The sequence below is a fragment of the Sturnus vulgaris genome, unplaced genomic scaffold (genome assembly GCF_052056855.1).
Source record: "Sturnus vulgaris isolate bStuVul1 unplaced genomic scaffold, bStuVul1.hap1 Scaffold_87, whole genome shotgun sequence".
NCBI lineage: Eukaryota > Metazoa > Chordata > Aves > Passeriformes > Sturnidae > Sturnus > Sturnus vulgaris.
In genome coordinates, this window is record NW_028276756.1 from 453,159 (window position 1) to 475,539 (window position 22,381).

The 22,381-nt window shown below is 52.6% G+C and overlaps 2 protein-coding genes across 2 annotated transcripts; both read right to left on the bottom strand.

Moving 5' to 3' along the window:
* Nucleotides 1-6,913: 6,913 nt before the first annotated feature.
* On the bottom strand, nt 6,914-7,492 carry LOC148217263 (olfactory receptor 14J1-like). The gene has a single exon (XM_088158752.1). The coding sequence runs from the start codon at nt 7,490-7,492 to the stop codon at nt 6,914-6,916; it is 579 nt and encodes a 192-aa protein (XP_088014878.1).
* Nucleotides 7,493-19,257: 11,765 nt separating this feature from the next.
* LOC148217264 (olfactory receptor 14I1-like) lies at nt 19,258-20,208 on the bottom strand. The gene has a single exon (XM_088158735.1). It carries the CDS (start codon nt 20,188-20,190, stop codon nt 19,258-19,260), a length of 933 nt encoding a protein of 310 aa, XP_088014861.1. The 5' UTR covers nt 20,191-20,208.
* Between the last annotated feature and the right edge of the window lie 2,173 nt (nt 20,209-22,381).

Consider the following 22,381-nt stretch of genomic DNA (forward strand, 5'->3'; position numbering starts at 1 on the left):
TTTAATTGAAACACTGAAGTTTCTTCAAGTTTTAATGGGTCCCACTGAGGGACAGGACTGAGAAAGTGTCCCCAGGTTTCAGTTAGTGCAGAACACTGGCGGCACTGATGACAGGTGGGGACAAACAAGGGAAAGGGGTCTCTGATGCTGAGCAAACCTGGATGTGTTTCAGTAATGCAAAGGACCAAGGGCTGAGCCCCAGCCCCTGGCAAGGCAGATCCTGTCCCTCCCTCATTGCTCAGGGCTTTTCCCGGGCCACTGGGCTCTGGCCATGTGCAATGCCAAGGGCAGCACCATGGGGCGGCCCCTGCCAGGCTGCTGAGCAGGGACAAGGAGGCAATGAGGCCCCAGCACAGCAAGGCTCACTTGTCCCCTGCTGGCCTCAGGCCCAGGGCCAGCCTGCATGGCCCAAGTGCTGCAGGAGTTGGCTGTGTCAGGGCCTTTCAGCTGCTGCCCATCCCTGTGCCCTCTGCAGCCCAGGCTGTCCTACGGTGTCCATGCCCTGCGCCTCTGTCCCTGCAGGCTGTCGTCATCCCCCGGCTGCCCCACCTCGCTGGCCCCTTCCTTTGCTGACAGCTCTGCCTCCTGCCTGCCTCTGCCTGCACACACAGAGCCTTGGGCTGCTCCAGATTCCTTCTGGGGGATGTGCTGCACCACAGCCCTTTCATAGAAGGGAAATTTCTCCTTTTTTCCAGTCTGGGCCTCCTCAGCTGCCTTTGGCATTAATTCTTTCTTTCTCAGGCTGTTTTCCACTATGTCAAAAGGATCCACCATCTCTGAAACCACTGTTCAATCCCTCCCAGGGCACTCTTCTGCTGTCCTCAGTTTCCACTCCACTGAGCACATAGCTTCTTTGTCACTCGATAGTGGTCAAGTGTTTGAGCCCAAGAGCCCTTGGACAAGAGGGATCGCTCTTTTCCATAGGAAGGAAACCACAGAACCCCAGGGTTTTGAAGGCAGATGAGAAGCACTCACCAGAGGCCAAGGCAAGCCAGACCTGTCTGTCCTTACAGCTTCTGTCTGAAAGCAACCTTTGGATATATGGGGAGTTTTGGAGGTGGAATTCCATTTCAGCCATGGGTTCCTGGACTAGAAAGACAGTTCTCCATAGGAAGGAAACGGTAGAGTCCCAGTGTTTCAAAGGCTGATTAGATGCAGCCCCAAGGAGGCCAAGGCCAGCCAGACCTTTTGTCAGGGAGGAATCCTTGAACAGACAGAATTTGGGAGGCCAAATCCCACTTTTCTCTATGGACATCTGGATGAGAAGGAGAATTCTTTTTCCTAGGAAGGAATGTAGGGAGCCCTGGTGTTTCAAAGGCAGACAAGAGCTGGCCCACAGGAAGCCTGGAAGATTTTGTCTGGGACCTGTCCTTGGAATTTTGGAGGTGGATTCCCAATTTTGGCCATGGATGCCTGGACTTGAAAGATGTTTTTCCATGGGAAGAAAAGCACAGGTCCCCAGTGTTTTGAAGGCAGATAAGAGGTGGCCCCCAAGAGGCCAAGGCCTGCCAGAGCTGTCTGTCCTGGCAGGTTTCATATGGGAATAATCCTTGGATAAAATCAAATTTGGAGGAGGTATCCCAATTTTGGCCATGAACCCCTGGAGGAGAAGGACAGCTTTTTCCCATAGGAAGGAAACCACTGAACTCTAGTGTTTCAGGGGCTGATGAGAAATAGCCCCCAACATGGCAAGTCAGCTGGACCAGTCAGGCAGCCCTCAGGAGGCCCAGCCAACCAGACCTGTTCCATGTTCTTGTACCCTTGGGGCCCTGACATCACAACTGCCCCTTGGTGTTGTGTTCCGCTGCAGTGAGGGGCACAACAGCTTCCCTGGGCCCTGGAGTCTTGGACCTCAGGCAGCCATTAGTGACCAACAGGAAAAGACGTAAACAGGATGGGTCTTGGTTTAGCAAAACCCGGGATCCTTTATTGAACCAGGGACCAAGACAAGAATGAGGGTAGAGTCATGGGTTTTATATGCCAGGGTATGGGTGGAGTTTAGGTTCAATTACGAGAAAAGCAGGGGACTGCAAAGGGGTGGGTCGAGGAGGACAATCAATGGGAAGAACTAAGGCAGGAACACTACAGTCAAATTTAAACCAATGAGGGTACAGGAAAAGAAGATCATTCTGGGGCCATTCCTTATCTGACAAAATGAGTGGAGTATCTTCCTGGGCTTGCAGGAGCATGCCCCACAGGGTGGAGAGGCCCTGATTCCATTGGGCCCCTCTGTTACATGAGTTCTTAGTTCTATGGAGCCCTGTAGTTTCACAATGGTCTCCTTGGTTCCATGGTGCCACACAGTGTCACAACAGCCCCTTGCTTCCATGAGGCTCTGTGATGTCACAATGGTCTCATTGGTTGGACAAGGCTCAGCAGTTCCACAATGGCCCTTGAAGTATAAAAATAGTGTCAGCGGGTTCCCCTGCTGGTTCACAATGGCCTCCTTTGTTCCATGATGCCTCATAGTGTAACAGTGGTATCCTTGGTTCCACAGAGTCAGAATGGTCCTGTGGTCTCATGGAGCCTGTCAAGATCCGCTATTAATACAGAGTGGGGGTCGTGATGGTTCTTTTGATCTTAAAGGTGCAAACAGCCAAAGTGCAGGGGACAAAATCAGTTTATTCAACAGCAGAAAATCAGCTTATTCAACAACAGCAATGCATTTCATCAAATGCCAACAACTCAGTTACGGTAAAGGGGAGAGGTATAGGATAGGGAGAGGGGAAGGAAAGAAAGGGATGGGAAAATAGCTACCAACAGACGAGACGGGCGTCCTCACGGGTCATCCCATAGACGAGTCTTTGTCTGTGGGGAGATCTCAGGGGTCTTCTCCAGGGGATAGACGGGTCTTCATCAGTGGAGAGATCTCAAAGGGTCTTTTCCAGAGGGTCACTCTTTTATAGTCCTTCTCCAAAACATGTGGCCTCTGGCCAAGAGGTGGGAAGATTTATGGACCATTGTGTGGTGCTGCAGGAGACAGGTACGGTCAAGCAGTCCTCAGTTGGTACAACACAACCTCTGGTTGGTGCCACAACAGCACAGTCCAGTGAACACAATACACCAGCACACAGTCACGAGCATCCACCTTGGCCAGGCCAGGAAACCATTGTTGGGAGTCAGCCGGGGTGGGGGTCCTCGAGGTCTCTTTGCGATGGTCGGGAGGCAAAATCGAGGGAAACATCAGACCTACCCTTACAGATGGAGACACTTCAAGAAAGAAATCATGAATGAGCAGAAGGAGCCTGTCCCAGTGTGCCAGAAGTGAGCTAGTGAGGAAAATGACTGGCCTGGCTGGGTATGGAGATTTTTCTAGGCACTCAGGGAAAAAAGAGGGTGCATCATATTTGGAAAGAGGTGCAGGCAACTCAGGAAGTGTTTAAGGATGTTATTAAGTCATGCAGAAAGAAAATGTGAGAATTGAAAACTGAATTAGGACTTAACCTGGCCACTTCTGTGAAAAATAATAGAAAATATTTCTATAAATAAGTTATTAGTAAACCGGCGAACAAGGAGAATCTCAGCTCTTCATTGGATGCTGTGGGGAATAGAGAAATTGAAGATGAGAAAAAGGCTGAGCTACTTAACCCATTCATTGCCACAGTTTCAAACAATTAGACAGGATATCCTCAGGACAAGTGTTCTCCTGAGCTGGGAGATGGGGACAGGGAGCAGAACAGACCCCTGTAATCCTGGAGGAAGCAGCTGGGGACCTGCTGAGCCACTCAGATGCTCACTGGTGTCTCTGGGAACAGGTGGGATCCATCCTAGGGGGATGAGGGAGCTGCTGGAAGGGCTCCCCAAGCTGCTCTCCATCATTTCTCATCAGTGCTGGCTCAGCAGGGAGGTGCCAGAGGACTGGAGGTGCCAATGTGAGCCCATCCCCAAGAAGGGCTGGAAGGAGGATGTGGGGAAGTGCAGGCCTGTCAGCCTGACCTGGGTGGCTGGTGAGGTGATGGAACAGATCACCTTGAGTGCCATCACAGGGCACCTCCAGGATGGCTGAGGGATCAGAGGCAGCCAGCATGGATTTCAATATCTGCATTGATGATCTGGATGAGGGCATTGAGTGCACCATCAGCAAATGTGCAGATGGCACCAAGCTGGGGGTGAGTGTGGATGTGCTGGAGAGCAGGAGGGCTCTGCAGAGGGACTCAGACACCACTGTGACACTGACACTGCATGGTGTCATGGCACCAAGAATCCATTGTGACACTGCAGGATCTTGTGTCAGCAGGGGTCCATTGTGGCACCGTGCAAACAAGGAGTCCATTGTGGCACTGTGGAGCCTTATGGAATTCGGGGGTCCCTGTGACTCCATGAGACCTCATGAAATCAAGAAGACAGTTGTGCCACTTTTTGTCCTTTTGGAAACAAGGAGACCACTGTGATACTGCTGGACCTCGTACAACCAAGAAGACAGTTGTGACACTGCAGGGACTCATAGACTGAAGGAAACAATTATGACACCATGGTGCCCCATGGGACCAAGAGGCCATTGTGACACTGTGGAAACAAGGAGAGCATTGCTGCACTGTGAGACCTCATGGAACCAAAGATCCATTGTGACATTGCAGGGCACAATGATCCAAGGGACTTTGTGACACCCTGGGGCTCCATTGAAGCAAAGGGATATTGTGACACTGGGAGGCCTCATGAAATTGTGACACTCTAAGACCGTATGGAATCGTGCTGACATGAAGCTGGGTGTGAGTGTGGATCTTCTGGAAGGTAGGAGGGCTCTATACACGGGCCTGGATAGGCTGGATCCAGGGCCCAAATCCAAGGAGAGGTTTAACAAGGCCAAGTACTGGGTCCTGCACTTTGGCCACAACAACCCCTGCAGTGCTACCAGCTGGGGACGAAGTGGCTGGACAGCAGCCAGGCAGAAAGGGACCTGGGGGCACTGATGGACAGCAGGCTGGACATGAGCCAGCAGTGTGCCAAGGTGGCCAAGAATTTCCATGGCAACTGGCCAGGATCAGGAATGGTGTGGCCAGCAGGAGCAGGGCAGTGATTCTTCTCCTGTACTCGGCCCTGGTTGGGCAGCACCTCGAGTGCTGTGTCCAGTTCTGGGCCCCCCAATTTAGGAAGGACATGGAGGGTCTGGAGCGTGTCCAGAGAAGGGCAACAAGGCTGGTGAGGGGTGTGGAACACAAGTCCTGTGAGGAGTGGCTGAGGGAGCTGCAATTGTTAATTCTGGAGAAGGGGAGGCTCAGGGAGACAAGGTGGTGTCAGGGCACACGATGGACTTGATGATCTCCAAGGACTTTTCCAGCCTGGCTGATTCTGTGATTCTTTAAAACACCCCTGGGGCAGTTGCAGGATGAGCCCTGGGCCTCCTCTTCACAAGGTCCAGCAGCCCACGTCCCTCAGCTTCTCCACACAGCCCCAAAGCCCATCCTGTCAGTCCTGCAGAGCCTCTCCAGCCCCTCCTCATTGCCCACAACAGGGAGCCCCACACCCAGACACAGCAGCCCAGATGTGCCCCCCTGGCCTGTGGTGCCTCTGGCAAGGGAGAAGCACGAGGCACTGCAGGACCCTGCAGACAATTCCTGAAGCACTTGGAAGATGGCCCTGCTTCCCAAGTGATGCTCCCATGGTGACAACCCAGGAACTGAAATGGGGAGTGGGGCCAGAGAGGAAAGGGCAATCAGGGATGGGCTGTTTGCAAGGGAGGGGACAGGGATGGGCAAGAGGAAAAAATCTGGATCAAGAAAGAGGAAAGAAAGCAAAGGTGAAGCCAAGGAAAAGCTCAGGACAGTTTGGGGGTGCCTGCCAGGCAGCCCTGGCTCCGAGCAACAACATCTGCAGTCGGACAGGAAACTCACAGCTGATGGGAACAAACTTTCTTGCTGACTTCAGAGGCCACGACAAAGCTGAGTTGTTTCCCTGCTGTCCCCCAGCCCTTGCTGGCCCCAGGGGCTGATGGCATTTGTGCTCACTCAGCTCCATGTCCCCACAGCAGCACCATGGGGGTGCTGAGCCTGCTGTGTGCAATGCAAACAGGGGCTCCTGAGCCAGTGCTGCCGTGTGTGTGCCTGCAAGGATGCGGCTCCTGTGTGAGCTGGGGGAGAGGCCAGGGCTGCAGAGGGGGGATGTTGTTGGCAGGTGCATGAGGACGCTCTGGGACGCTGCCCTGGGGTGTCCAGCACAGTGGGGATGGATCAGCCCCTGCTCTGCTGCTCCTTGCCAGGGTGTCCCCCTTGCAGGGAGCTTGCAGAGCACCAGCCATGCTGTTTGCCCCCAGCCTGCCCACGGCCAGCCTGGGGCTGCTCGTGGGGCTTTTCTGTGCTCAGCATTGGGCTGGACAAGTGTTGTGGAGAGAGCCTGGCCAAGGAGCCTGGAGCCCCCAGGCCCTGGCCTGAGGCGTCAGCGCTGCCCCAGCAGTGCCCATGGCCTGTCCCTGCTGCAGCCCCGGCACTGCCACCCCCAGGGCTGTGCCCGGCCCCGAGAGCACTCAGGCCCTGCAGCAACACGAGGGCCAGGAGGGCAGCGGGGCAGTGGCACGGGAGCAGCACTGGCAACACCAAGTGCTGCTGCTGCTGCTGCTGGGCACAGCTGCTGTGCCAGCACTGATCTGCCCCAGCTCTGCACACAGACATTGCTGCTGCAGCTCCAGAGAAGGGAACAAAAGGGGCATCTCTGGAGAAAACTTTGCTAGGATGGAGATTATTTAGTTCATTAAAGCCAATGAGAGTGCAGCCCCTCATTGACAGTCTCTGGTCACAGTAATCATGGGGAGAAACAAAATGAAATATGGCACAAAGAATGGCATTTCTAGATGAAATATGTTAAAATATTTTTAAAAAAGTAAATAAAAGAGCAATTCGATGACCAAACAAAACAAGTACTATCAAAGACGATTTTTATTGGAAGTGATTTGCAGAAACTGGGAAGCAACTTACTGTTTCTAAAACCATCCAGTGATCAGTCTCCATACTGCAGCCTTGAGCTGCTGGTTCCTCATGCTGTAAATGAGGGGGTTCAGGGCTGGAGGCACCACTGAGTACAGAACTGACAGTGCCAGATCCAAAGATGGGGAGGAGATGGAGAGGGGCTTCAGGTAGGCAAGAAAGCCAGTGCTGACAAAAAGGGAGACCACGGCCAGGTGAAGGAGGCAGGTGGAAAAGACTTTGTGCCGTCCCTGCTCAGACGGGATCTTCAGCACAGCCCTGAAGATCTGCACATAGGAGAAAACCATGAACATAAAACAGCCAAAAGCTAAACAGGCACCTACAGCAAGGAGCCCAAGTTCCCTGAGATAGGATATAGAGCAGGAGAGCTTGAGGATCTGAGGTACCTCACAGAAGAACTGGCCCAGGGCATTGCCATGGCACAGGGGCAGGGAAAATGTATTGGCTGTGTGCAGCAGAGCATTGAGAAAGGCACTGGCCCAGGCAGCTGCTGCCATGTGGGCACAAGCTCTGCTGCCCAGGAGGGTCCCGTAGTGCAGGGGTTTGCAGATGGACACGTAGCGGTCGTAGCACATGATGGTCAGGAGGGAAAACTCGGATGAGATGAAAAAGGCAAAGAAAAAGAGCTGAGCAGCGCATCCAGCATAGGAGATGTTTCTGGTGTCCCAGAGGGAATTGTGCATGGCTTTGGGGACAGTGGTGCAGATGGAGCCCAGGTCAGTGAGGGCCAGGTTGAGCAGGAAGAAGAACATGGGGGTGTGCAGGTGGTGGCCGCAGGCTACGGCGCTGATGATGAGGCCGTTGGCCAGGAGGGCAGCCAGGGAGATGGCCAGGAAGAGGCAGAAGTGCAGGAGCTGCAGCTGCCGCGTGTCTGCCAATGGCAGCAGGAGGAAGTGGCTGATGGAGCTGCTGTTGGACATTTGCTGTGTCTTGGCATGGGGATCTGTAAGAAAAGTAATCATGGAATAGTTCAATTTGGAGAGGACTTGAAATATCCCAGCCCAGCTTGGTGGCACTTTCCCCCCACTGCCTGCCCAGGGCTCTGCTGCCTGGAGCTGTCCCTGCCAGCAGCTGCTTCCCTGTGCCCAGGGCTGGGCCCTGCCAGTGCTGCCAGAGCCCAGCCCAGCCCTGGGGACTCAGCTCTGCCCTGCAGACCCCTCCCAGCACAGGACACTGCCTAGGGCCACCTCTGCCTTTGCAGGCTCTGATGGCAACATCACAGCAACCCTGAGGAGGTAGGAAAAGTGACACTGATGCTGCCTGTGAAGGACCCTGTGTAAATTTCTGTCACTGACTGCTTTATTAAGTTCAGAGAGAAAAAAATTATATCTTTCCCCAATCTGAGCTGAGAGATGATGCAATTTGCCGTCTAAGCAACCTAGAGCAGTGGGTTATAAAATCAGGATTTTCCTTTTTATGCAGCCCCTGCCTCACCGTGCTCCCTGTATAGTCTACCTAGAAATATTGTGGAGTTAAATGCTATGCTGGGAGCAGTGCTGAACAATGCAGCATCCTCACCACACAAGGAGAACACTTCCAAGCCTCACCAGCTGTCTCCTTCCACCCAGACCTTGTCCCCCAGTGCTGGGAGCAGCTCCCAGGGCTGGCTGAGAGCTGTCCCTGGCAGGCAGCAGAGTCCTTGCCCCAGCACAGCACCCTGGGCTGCAGGACCCTGCTCTGCACCACAGCCCTGGGCACCCCTGGCTGCTCTACACAAGAGATCATCAGAGAATGTACTCACACAGTCTGCAGGCATTGGGATGTTGCAGCTTGAGGAGATCACTGCAGGAGCTGCAGCTGCATTGTCCTGCAGCCAGAGGTTTCCTGTGTCAAGGGCTGGGAGTGATTCTGCCCCAGTCACTTCTGAGCATCTTCCCAGCCCTGAATGATTGAAGCTCTCTGTGCCTCTGTGCTGTGCCTGGGGTGGCTGCAGGCAGTGTCCCAGCTCTGCTGGGCTGGGAGAGGAGCTGCTCTTCAGCAGAAATATCTTTTTGAAGCTCTTCTTGGTTGCCAGGAGCTGCCTCTGTGCCAGGAGCCCAGCCCAGCTCAGCAGCACAGACACAGCACAAGGACTTTAATGACCCTCTCAGGGCTTTGTGCTTGTTTGCATCAGACTCAGTCCCTCAGAGAGTGTTCAAAAAACTTGTCAAGAACTCCAAGTTAGATTCCAACTCCAAAGTTTCTTGAAGTTTTAATGGGTCCCACTGAGGGACCCAACTGAGAAAGTGTCCCCAGGTTGCAGTCACAGCAGAACACTGGAGGCACTGATGACAGAAGGGGACAAACAAGGGAAAGATGTCTCTGGTGCTGAGAAACCTGGATGAGTTTCAGGAATGCAAAGGGCCAAGGGCTGAGCCCCTGCCCCTGGCAAGGCAGATCCTGTCCCTCCCTCCTTGCTCAGGGCTCTTCCCGGGCCACTGGGCTCTGGCCATGTGCAATGCCAAGGGCAGCACCATGGGGCGGCCCCTGCCAGGCTGCTGAGCAGGGACAAGGAGGCAATGAGGCCCCAGCACAGCAAGGCTCACTTGTCCCCTGCTGGCCTCAGGCCCAGGGCCAGCCTGCATGGCCCAAGTGCTGCAGGAGTTGGCTGTGTCAGGGCCTTTCAGCTGCTGCCCATCCCTGTGCCCTCTGCAGCCCAGGCTGTCCTACGGTGTCCATGCCCTGCACAAAATTAGTGTTAAGGAGTCTTATTCTGATATTTTGGAGATTTGCTGACAGCAGGGCCTCACAGAACCAAAGTGTCAACTGTGACACTATGGAACCTCAAGGAACAAAGGGGCCTTTTGACACTGTGGGAGCTCATGGAACTAAAATCCATTTTGACAGAGTGGGGCCACATGGAACCTATGGTCCCTTGTGACACTGCAGATCCAAGGAGGCCATGGTGACACTGTGGAACCCCCTGCAGTCATGGGTGCATTGTGACACTGCAGGACCTCACAGAACCAAGGTGACCCTGTTATACTACTGAACCTCCGGGAACAAAGTGTACATGGTGACATTGTGGAAATGTTTCTGAGAGCATGAAAGCTCATGGAACCAGAAGTCCATTGTGACCAAGGGGCCGTTCTGACACTGAGGAACCTCATGGAACCAAGGGTCCATTGTTACACTGTGGGAACTCATAAAACCAAAGGTCCATTATGACCCTGCAGGGCCTCGTGGAACAATGGAGAGTATTTTGAAGCAGAATCACGAAATTAATGAGTTTGGAAAACACCTTTGAAACCATCAAATCCAACCTATGAACTAACATCACCTCAAAAAATTAACCATGGCTCTGAGTGCCACGTCAAGACTTTTTTTGGCTGCTAGGGACCATGACTCCACCACTTCCCTGGGCAGAAGATTCCAGTGCCCAATCACTCTTGCAGTGAATAATTTTTTCCTGATGTCAAATCTATACTGGCTCATCTTCAGTCTGTGTCCTCTCCTTCTGTCAGGTGTTTCCTGGGAGAAAAGAGAGCGACCCCCACCTGACTACAACCTCTGTTCAGGTGGTTGTAGAGAGTCTCCCTGGAGACCATTGTAGCCATTGGGGCCATTGTAGCACGGCAGGGCCTCATGGAATCAAGGGGACCACAGTGACAGTGTGGGGCTCCATGGGACAAAGGGGCCATTCTGACACCATGGAATCAAGGAGACCTTTGTGGCACTTTGGGGCTCCATGGAACCAAAGGTCCATTGTGACTCAGCAACATGGAGGACATTTTTACAATTTGAGGCTTTGTGAAACAACAGGACCATTGTGGCATTTTAGGGCCTTATAAAACTCCAGAAATCATAGTGATGCTGTGGAGCTCAATGCAACCAAGGGGTCATTGTGACACTGTGGGGTGTCGTGGAATCATGGAGACTATTGTGTCACTTTATGGTCCCATGGACCCAAGGAGATCATTGTGGCACTTCAAGGCCTCATGGAAGCAAGGAACCATTGTGACACTATGGGTCTCATCACACCAAGGGCTGGGGTGCCAACTGTGCGGCACCATTGAACCGAGGAGTCCATTGTGATACTACAGGGCCTCATGGAACTGAGGATTCATGGAACAGTGCTGGACTTCATGGAACCAAAGGTCCATTGTGACACTGTGGGACCTCATGGAATCCTGGAGGCCATGATGACACTTTGAGGCCTCGTTGAATCAAGGGGCTCTGCAGGGCCTTGTGGAACCAAGGAGACCCTTCTGCCATTGTGAGTCCCCATGGAACCAAGGGTCCATTGGGATACTGCAGTGTGGGAAATGCAGGCACGGAGAGCTCACAGGGCCTTGTGCATACAGGCTCAGAGACAGAGATGGATACAGGGTTTGACCTAAGACCTTGGAGAAGACTTAGAGAATTAGAGCATTTAAGTGGAACAGACATGAACAAAGAATATGAGTTTGTATTTAAAGTAGAAATATGTTTTCAGCAAACAGAAATGAATATTATGTAAGCAAAGCAATGCATTAAAATAGTAAAAGATTTTAAAGTTTAGCAATAGAACCTTTGTAAGGCTAGTTAGAAGTTTAAGATGTATCAATGAATGTTTGTGAAGTGTTATATGATTGGCTGAAAAATTATTCATTGCAGCAAAGCCATGGGAAATAAAGCAATTAATGATTGCTGTAAAAATACACTAGGAAGCTTTGTAGAAGTATTTGATTGGCTAAAACACTAACATAAGGCATTGTAACTGAGAATTAACGTCTCACCGTTCTATGAAACTGATGCCATAAGGCAACAAACCATCTTTTACAAGTGTCTCAGTTGCTCCATCTCTAGTAATATTTATATTCTCATACTGTGGTACCAAGGAGATTCCTGTGACACTGCAAGGCCTCATGGAAGAAAGGTGGGCCCATTGTGACATAACAGGGACTTGTGCATCCAAGGGGCCATTGTGACACTGCAGGACCTTATGGAATAATGGAGAGCATGGAAATTGTGACACCAATTGTGGCACTCATCCAGGCGTCCGTGGCCAAAATATGATTTTGTTCCAAAACTCCATAGAGCCATGGATTGCTCCCAGTAGAAACCTCCAGGAGAGACAAATGTGACTGGTTTGGCATCACTGCCTCTCATCGACCAACAAAACGCTGGGCTCTGTGCTTCCCTTCCAATGGAAAAGAAGCATCCTTCTTGTCCATGTGCCCATGGGCCAAAACTGAGATTCCACCTCACAAATTTTCTATATACAATGATTGCTTAGAGGGAAAAAGTAGCCAAGACAGACAGGTTTGGCTGGCTTAAGCCTCTGGTGATTTTCTTAAGACTATGAGGGCAAAATATTCATTTGACAACACCTTGACAAGGTGGGGCTTTGGGGCAGCAAAGGACAATATAGGGACAAAGGAGCGCTGTGCTCAATGGAGTGGAGACTGAGAACAGCAGAGGAGAGACATGGGAGGAATAGAAGGGTGATTTCAGAGCTGGTGAATCCTTTTGACATAGCAGATGACAGCTGGAGAAAAAAGCATTAATGCAAAGGGCACATGAAGAGGCCCAGATTGGACAAAAAGATAAAGCATTTCCTCTCTCAGGGCAGGGCTGGGTGCAGCACATTCCCCAGAAGGAATCTGGAGCAGCCCAAGGCTTTGGGTGTCCAGGCAGAGGCAGGCAGGAGGCAGAGCTGTCAGCAAAGGAAGGGGCCAGCGAGGTGGGGCAGCCGGGGGATGACGACAGCCTGCAGGGACAGAGGCGCAGGGCATGGACACCGTAGGACAGCCTGGGCTGCAGAGGGCACAGGGATGGGCAGCAGCTGAAAGGCCCTGACACAGCCAACTCCTGCAGCACTTGGGCCATGCAGGCTGGCCCTGGGCCTGAGGCCAGCAGGGGACAAGTGAGCCTTGCTGTGCTGGGGCCTCATTGCCTCCTTGTCCCTGCTCAGCAGCCTGGCAGGGGCCGCCCCATGGTGCTGCCCTTGGCATTGCACATGCCCAGAGCCCAGTGGCCCGGGAAGAGCCCTGAGCAAGGAGGGAGGGACAGGATCTGCCTTGCCAGGGGCTGGGGCTCAGCCCTTGGCCCTTTGCATTCCTGAAACACATCCAGGTTTGCTCAGCATCAGAGACACCTTTGCCTTGTTTGTCCCCCCTGTCATCAGTGCCTCCAGTGTTCTGCTCTAACTGGAACCTGGGGACATTTTCATGTGAGTTGTGACCCTCAGTGGAGTCCATCAAAACTTCACGAAACTCTGGAATTTCAATTTAAGTTTTCAGAAGATTTCTGAAGACACCCTCAGGGAATGATTCTGAGGTAAATAGCCCCAAAACCCTGAGAGGGTCATTAAAGTCCTTGTGCTGTGTCTGTGCTGCTGAGCTGGGCCAGGCTCGTGGCCCAGAGGATGATTGTGCAAGAAAGAAGAATTTCAAAACATTTCTCTGGATGAGCAGCTCCTCTCCCAGCCCAGCAGGGCTGGAGCCCTGCCTGCATGTTGGAATATCCCTGCTCTACAGAGATGGGGCAACTGAGTGGCTTCTTGTTTTTAAGATTTTCTTCCTTTATCAGTCTTGTTGAAGGATGAAACATAAGACGTGCAAAATTCTATCAGAAGCCAAGTTATTTCCTGGTTACAATACCTTAGAAATGTTTTTCAGCCTATTTGCTTTTGCCACACAATGGTGCTAATAATTCTAACACCAGTCACCTATTATTGTATCCCACGTGGCCTTGCCACAATGCAGCTTTCACAGTTTTAATTCTCAAAAATATCTGGTTTTTTTTGCGAGGCCATTGTTTGAACCTTGTTTCTAGTTCAATCTGTCTCTCAACAATATCTTCTCTATTCCAGGGCCTTTCTAAGTCAGCACACCTTATCTCTGAGTTTGCATGCAGATGTACAAGACTGTGTGAGCTTTCAGTCAGGCTTTGAGAATCCTTCACTAATCCAATTCTCACAGAGCTGGGGTGAACATTGGTGACATCAACTACAATAACCAATAGAACTGAAGGAATTCACATGTGCCTACAAAGGCCTATGGGAGGGAGGAACATCTCGCCATGATCTAGAGGGGTGTTTCTCCTTGCCTGTTGTTGTCCCTCCAGGGCTGAAGTCACAAAGCTGTCTGAGCCTCCACAGGAGGAGTATCAGTGAGAGATTTTACCTGATAAAGCACCAAATGATCCATATACCATGGAATGGCTTTACAAGTGTGGGAAGGTTTTCAACTGCAGCTCCAACCTCATCACCCACCAGTGCCTCTGCACTGGGGAAAGGTCCTATGAGGGTGGGGAATGTGGAGAGAGCTTCGGGTGGAGCAACAAGGTGATCCAGTACCAGAGGACTCACACCAGGGGAGGCCCTCTGAGTGTCCCGACTGTTTGAAGAGGTTTCAGAACAGGTCTGCTGTCCTCTGCTGTAAGAGAGGAGAGGCCCTTCTGCTTCCCTGACTGAAGGAAGGGCTGCAGCTGCAACTCCACCCTGCAGGAAGGGCTGCAGCTGCAACTCCACCCTCATCAGGCACCGGAGCATCCACACTGGGGAGAGGCCATAGGAGTGTCCCCAGTGTGGGAAGAGCTTCACCCAGAGCTCTCTCTTGGCCAAACACCAACGCAGGCACCAGTAAGGGAAGCCCTGTGAGTGCCCCAACTGTGGGAAGAGCTTCGTGTGCCTCTCCAACCTCATCCCCCATCACAGGAGCCACGCTGGTTGGGCAGAGCCCTGGTGGCCCACATCCCTGGTGATCCAGGTTGGGATGACACCTGGCTGGTGCTCTTCATGTCCTCCTGGATCCCCATGGGCACCTGGATGAACCCTGGGGCATTAACATCCATGGGGACTCAGATCAACATTGGAAATTAATTGAGGAGATGATTTTTTTACTTTACAGCCCAAAAAATCTCATCTGCTCTGTCCAGTTGTTTCTTCTGGCGGCATCAAGCAATGCTGGATGATCTTGGAGATCTTTTCCTACCTGAATAATTTCCATGTTGATCCCATCAAAACACCCAGAATTGGGGTACAAATAAAGAAATTAAGCAAAGAGATCTCAAGCTGAATCATTTCACTGGCATTTGAGCATGAATTTGGGGTTCAGGGCAATATTCAGGAGGATTTGGTATTCTGAGACTGCCTGAGCCAAGGACGATGGTGTCACGATCCGCTATTAATACAGAGTGGGGGTCGTGATGGTTCTTTTGATCTTAAAGGTGCAAAGAGCCAAAGTGCAGGGGACAAAATCAGTTTATTCAACAGCAGAAAATCAGTTTATTCAACAACAGCAATGCATTTCATCAAATGCCAACAACTCAGTTACGATAAAGGGGAGAGGTATAGGAAACAAAGTATAGGGAGAGGGGAAGAAAAGAAGGGGATGGGAAAATAGCTACCAACAGACGAGACGGGCGTACTCACGGGTCATCCGATAGACGAGTCTTTATACATGGGGAGATCTCAGGGGTCTTCTCCAGGGGGTCTTCATCAGTGGAGAGATCTCAAAGGGTCTTCTCCAGAGGGTCACTCTTTTATAGTCCTTCTCCAAAGTGAGTGGCCTCTGGCCAAGAGGTGGGAAGATTTATGGTCCATTGTGTGGTGCTGCAGGAGACAGGTACGGTCAAGCAGTCCTCAGTTGGTACAACACAACCTCTGGTTGGTGCCACGACAGCACAGTCCAATGAACACAATACACCAGCACACAGTCACGAGCATCCACCTTGGCCCGGCCAGGAAACCATTGTTGGGAGTCAGCCTGGGTGGAGGTCCTCGAGGTCTCTTTGTGACGGTCGGGAGGCAAAATCGAGGGGAACTTCAGACTGACCCTTACAGATGGAGACACTTCAAGAAAAGAATGATGAATGAGCAGAAAGAGCCTGTCCCAGTGTGCCAGAAGTGAGCTAGTGAGGAAAATGACTGGCCTGGCTGAGTATGGAGATTTTTCTAGGCACTCAGGGAAAAAAGAGGGTGCATCATATTTGGAAAGAGGTGCAGGCAACTCAGGAAGTGTTTAAGAATGTTATTTGGTCATGCAGAAAGAAAATGTGAGAAGTGAAAACTCAATTAGGACTTAACCTGGCAATTTCTGTGAAAAATAATAGAAAATATTTCTATAAATAAGTTATTAGTAAACCGGCGAACAAAGAGAATCTCAGCTCTTTATTGGATGCTGTGGGGAATATAGTAACTGAAGACGAGAAAAAGGCTGAGCTACTTAACCCATTCATTGCCACAGTTTCAAACAATTAGACAGGATATCCTCAGGACAAGTGTTCTCCTGAGCTGGGAGATGGGGACAGGGAGCAGAACAGACCCCTGTAATCCAGGAGGAAGCAGCTGGGGACCTGCTGAGCCACTCAGATGCTCACTGGTGTCTCTGGGAACAGGTGGGATCTATCCTAGGGGGATGAGGGAGCTGCTGGAAGAGCTCCCCAAGCTGCTCTCCATCATTTCTCATCAGTGCTGGCTCAGCAGGGAGGTGCCAGAGGACTGGAGGTGCCAATGTGAGCCCATGCCCAAGAAGGGCTGGAAGGAGGATGTGGGGAACTGCAGGCCTGTCAGCCTGACCTGGGTGCCTGGTGAGGTGATGGAACAGATCACCTTGAGTGCCATCACAGGGCACTCACAGGATGGCTGAGGGATCAGAGGCAGCCAGCGTGGATTTCAATATCTGCATTGATGATCTGGATGAGGGCATTGAGTGCAGCATCAGCAAATGTGCAGATGGCACCAAGCTGGGTGTGAGTGTGGATGTGCTGGAGGGCAGGAGGGCTCTGCAGAGGGACTCAGACACCACTGTGACACTGACACTGCAGGGTGTCATGGCACCAAGAATCCATTGTGACACTGCAGGATCTTGTGTCAGCAGGAGTCCATTGTGGCACTGTGGAGCCTTATGGAATTCGGGGGTCCATGTGACTCCAGGCGACCACATGAAATCAAGAAGACAGTTGTGCCACTTTTTGTCCTTGTGGAAACAAGGAGACCACTGTGATACTGCTGGACCTTGTATAACCAAGAGGCCATTGTGACACTGTGGAACCAAGGAGAGCATTGCTGCACTGTGAGACCTCATGGAACCAAGGATCCATTATGACACTGCAGGGCACAATGATCCAAGGGACTTTGTGACACCCTGGGGCTCCATTGAACCAAAAAGACATTGTGACACAGGGAGGCCTCATGAAATTGTGACATTCTAAGACCGTATGGAATCGTGCTGATATTAAGCTGGGTGTGAGTGTGGATCTTCTGGAAGGTAGGAGGGCTCTATACACGGGCCTGGACAGGCTGGATCCAGGGCCCAAATCCAAGAAGAGATTTAACAAGACCAAGTGCCGGGTACTGCGCTTTGGCCACAACAACCCCTGCAGTGCTACAGGCTGGGGACAGAGTGGCTGGACAGCAGCCAGGCAGAAAGGGACCTGGGGACACTGATGGACAGCAGGCTGGACATGAGCCAGCAGTGTGCCCAGGTGGCCAAGAAAGTCCATGGCAACTGGCCACAACCAAGAATGGTGTGGCCAGCAGGAGCAGGGCAGTGATTCTTCTCCTGTACTCGGCCCTGGTTGGGCAGCACCTCGAGTGCTGTGTCAAGTTCTGGGCCCCAATTTAGGAAGGACATGGAGGGGCTGGATTGTATCCAGAGAAGGGCAACAAGGCTGGTGAGGGGTGTGGAACACAAGTCCTGTGAGGAGTGGCTGAGGGAGCTGGGAATGTTTATCCTGGAGAAGAGGATGCTCAGGGAGACAAGGTGGTGTCAGGGCACAGGTTGGATGTGAAGATCCCCAGGATCTTTTCCAGCGCTGCTGATTCTATGATTCCCTGAAGCCACTTGGAGCCACCTTGGAGCAGTTGCAGGATGAGCCCTGGGCCTCCTCTTCACAAGGTCCAGCAGCCCAGGTCCCTCAGCTTCTCCACACAGCCCCAAAGCCCATCCTGTCAGTCCTGCAGAGCCTCTCCAGCCCCTCCTCATTGCCCACAGCAGGGAGCCCCACACCCAGACACAGCAGCCCAGATGTGCCCCCCTGGCCTGTGGTGCCTCTGGCAAGGGAGCAGCACGAGGCACTGCAGGACACTGCAGACAATTCCCGAAGCACTTGGATGATGATCCTGCTCCCCAAGGGATGTTCCCATGGTGCCAACTGAGGAACTGAAATCGGGAGATGGGCCAGAGAGGAAAGGGCAAAGAGGAATGGGCTGTTAGCAGGGGAGGGGACAAGGGTGGTGAAGAGGAAGAAATCTGGATCAGGAAAGAGTAAAGAAAGCAAAGCTGAAGGAATAGAAATGCTCAGGGCAGTTTGGGAGTGGCTGCCAGGTAGCCCTGGCTCTGAGAAACAACATCTGCAGTGGGACAGGAAACTCACAGCTGATGGGAACAAACTTTCTGGCTGACTTCAGAGGCCACGACAAAGCTGAGTGGTTTCCCTGCCATCTCCCAGCCCTTGCTGGCCCCAGGGGCTGATGGCATTTGTGCTCACTCAGCTCCATGTCCCCACAGCAGCACCATGGGGGTGCTGAGCCTGCTGTGTGCAATGCAAACAGGGGCTCCTGAGCCAGTGCTGCCGTGTGTGTGCCTGCAAGGATGCGGCTCCTGTGTGAGCTGGGGGAGAGGCCAGGGCTGCAGAGGGGGGATGTTGTTGGCAGGTGCATGAGGACGCTCTGGGACGCTGCCCTGGGGTGTCCAGTGCAGTGGGGATGGATCAGCCCCTGCTCTGCTGCTCCTTGCCAGGGTGTCCCCCTTGCAGGGAGCTTGCAGAGCACCAGCCATGCTGTTTGCCCCCAGCCAGCCCACGGCCAGCCTGGGGCTGCTCCCGGGGCTTTTCTGTGCTCAGCATTGGGCTGGCCAAGTGTTGTGGAGAGAGCCTGGCCAAGGAGCCTGGAGCCCCCAGGCCCTGGCCTGAGGCGTCAGCGCTGCCCCAGCAGTGCCCATGGCCTGTCCCTGCTGCAGCCCTGGCACTGCCACCCCCAGGGCTGTGCCCGGCCCCGAGAGCACTCAGGCCCTGCAGCAACACGAGGGCCAGGAGGGCAGCGGGGCAGTGGCACGGGAGCAGCACTGGCAACACCAAGTGCTGCTGCTGCTGGGCACAGCTGCTGTGCCAGCACTGATCTGCCCCAGCTCTGCACACAGACATTGCTGCTGCAGCTCCAGAGAAGGGGACAGAAGGGGCATCTCTGGAGAAAACTTTGCTGGGAGATCCTTTAGTTCATATATAGCCTCCAAGAGTGGAGCTCCTCATTGACAGAATCTGTGGCCACTGGGAAGGGTGAGAGAAACAAAATGAGAAATGACACGAGCATAGGCTTATCTTTGTGGACAATATAGAAAAACTAAAACAAAGGAAAAAGAATCCCATAACTAACAAAACAAGAAATATCAAAAAAGGTTATTATTTATGTTATTTTCATTATTTTTCTGGAAGTTTAATGTCCTTGAAACCCTCCAGTCATCAGTCTCCACATTGCAGCCTTGAGCTCCTGGTTCCTGAGACTGTAGATGAGGGGATTCAGGGCTGGAGGCACCACTGAGTACAGAACTGACATTGCCAGATCCAGGGATGGGGAGGAGATGGAGGGGGGCTTCAGGTTAGCAAACATGCCAGTGCTAACAAACAGGGAGACCACAGCCAGGTGAGGGAGGCAGGTGGAAAAGGCTTTGTGCCGTCCCTGCTCAGACGGGATCCTCAGCACAGCCCTGAAGATCTGCACATAGGAGAAAACAATGAACACAAAACATCCAGAAGCTAAACAGGCACTAACAGCAATGAGCCCAAGTTCCCTGAGATAGGATTTGGAGCAGGAGAGTTTGAGGATGTGTGGGATTTCACAGAAGAACTGGCCCAGGGCATTGCCCTGGCACAGGGGCAGGGAAAATGTATTGGCCGTGTGCAGCAGAGCATTGAGAAAGCCACTGGCCCAAGCAGCTGCTGCCATGTGGGCACAAGCTCTGCTGCCCAGGAGGGTCCCGTAGTGCAGGGGTTTGCAGATGGACACGTAGCGGTCGTAGCACATGATGGTCAGGAGGGCAAGCTCTGACCCAATGAAGAAGATAAGCATGAAGACCTGAGCAGTGCATCCTTTATAGGAGATGTGTCTGGTGTTCCAGAGGGAATTGTGCATGGCTTTGGGGACAGTGGTGCAGATGGAGCCCAGGTCAGTGAGGGCCAGGTTGAGCAGGAAGAAGAACATGGGGGTGTGCAGGTGGTGGCCGCAGGCTACGGCGCTGATGATGAGGCCGTTGGCCAGGAGGGCAGCCAGGGAGATGGCCAGGAAGAGGCAGAAGTGCAGGAGCTGCAGCTGCCGCGTGTCTGCCAATGGCAGCAGGAGGAAGTGGCTGATGGGGCTGCTGTTGGACATTTCATCATTCAAGGTATCGTGGACTGTTGAAAAAAAAAATGGACAAGCTAGGACAGATTCCTTCTAGTCAATCATGTGCAATTAATTTTGGAAACCTCTCAAAGCTACTACTCTTCCTGTGGGGGAACTTCCATAAAATTTCATTTTTGAGATCGGACTTTTGCTGCTGATTTGTTACTGCCTTATCTTCAGCAGTGCTCTCAGTCTGAACACTGAGGAGACCAGAGCAAAGACAGGGCTTTCTGAGCCCCAGTGCAGGCAGTCCTGCTAGTCCCACAGAGCTGCTCCTTGCTTTTCACACCTCCCTCTGACTCAGGGTGATGGCACTTAAATATTCTAGAGAAATAAAGTAGCCTTTTTGAATGATCTAATTTCAAAATAGAGAGAGGGAAACCAAGGGTTGTTCTGGCTCTCTGCTGCCTGGAGTTGTGCCTACTGGGAGCTGTTTCTCTCTATCCAAGCCTTGTCCCTTCCAGTGCTCTCAGAGCCCAGCCCAGCCCTGGGGGCACAGCTCTGCCCTGCACACCCCTCCCAGCACAGGGCACTGCCCAGGGCCATCTCCCTGCCAGCAGGGCCTTAAGGGCAGCTCACACAAACTGAGATGCTGCAAGCCAAGGGGCTGCTGCTGCTGTCTGTAGGCACAGGAGGGTGAGGAGGCACTTCGTGAGGGAGATGGGAGGCAGATGTGCTGATGCCCAGGGGGACAGTGCAGGAGTGTCAGTGACACAGACACACCTGACAGCCCCTTTGCCTTGCCTTGAGGAGAAAGCTGAGAGCAGCCCTGGCCATGCAGCACCATCTCCACAGCAGGAGGAATCTGCCCTGATGGGGGTGGCTCCTTGCACCTCCTACTTCTCCCTACAGCCCATGGGGAGCTGCCAGGCAGGCTGAGAGCTGTCCCTGGCAGGTGGCACATGGACTGGGCTGGCCAAGAGCCCTGAGGGCTGCAGGAGCTGCTCTGCAGGACAGCCCTGGGCAGCCCTGGCTGCAGCTCCAGCTTCAGCCCCTGCAGCCGTCCCTGGCAGCAGGAGCCGTCCTGCCCTGTCCCTCTGACGGTGCGCAGGGCGGGCTGTGCTGGCTCCAGGAGATCCCTCCAGGAGCACAGGGGACATTGCCCTGCACCCACACACTCACCATGTCCAGGGCTGTGAAGATGTTTCCCCAAGTGCAGTCTCAGCTCAATGTCTTCCCAGTCCTGATTGCCTTGAGCCTGTCTGTGCCTGGCTCCTGTGCCCTCAGTGCCTGCAGGCAGTGCCCTCAGCCCTGCTGGGCTGGCAGAGGAGCTGCTCCTCAGCAGAAATGTCTTTTTGAAGCTTCTCTTGGTTTACCTTGGGAGCTGCCTCTGTGCCAGGAGCCCGGCCCAGCTCAGCAGCACAGACACAGCACAAGGAATTTAATCAATCTCTTGAGGCTTTAGTTTACTTTACATTATAATCATTCCCTGAGAGAGTGTTCAAAAAACTTTTCAAGAACTAAAATCTAAATTAAAAGACTGAAGTTTCTTGAAGTTTTAATGGGTCCCACTGTGGGACATGACTGAGAAAGTGTTCCCGATTTCCAGTTAGAGCAGGAAATTGGAGGCAGAGATGACAGGTGGGGACAAAGAGAAGCCAAGTCTTGGTGCCCTGGGGCACAGCAGGGTCTGTGCCACCAAGGGCTGGGAGGAGACACCTTGTCCTGAGCCACTGGGGCCTCCTGGCACAGTCCCAGCAAGGCTGGCCACTGGCACCCCTTGTCCTGCCCTCAGCATCCCCCCACATCCCAGTGGCCTCAGGGATCTGCTGGGACGAGTCCCTGGGGAGCCTTGGTCAGGAATGGCCCTGGGGGCTCCTTCATGCTCCCAGGGACTGCAGGTTTTTCACAGGACTTTGGGGTTCGCTTTTCCCTTGGAGTTCTCTGAGATCTTTGTGCAATCATGGCCTCCAATTATCTGCTTTAATTAGTCCCTTGAGAGCCTTTGTCAGTAATGATACTCAGTGGGGCTCATTAATACTTGAAGGTACTCAGTTTTTTTAAGGTACTTGGAGTTTCCCTTTTGACACCAACTCTTTTGGTAGTTTATGCAGTGATGCCCCCAATTTTCTGCTTTAACAAGTCCCTTGAGAGAACTTTGTACTGACACTCACTGGGGCTCATTAATACTTCAAGGAACTTCGGTTTTTAAATGAACTTTCCTTTTTCCTTTCTTTTC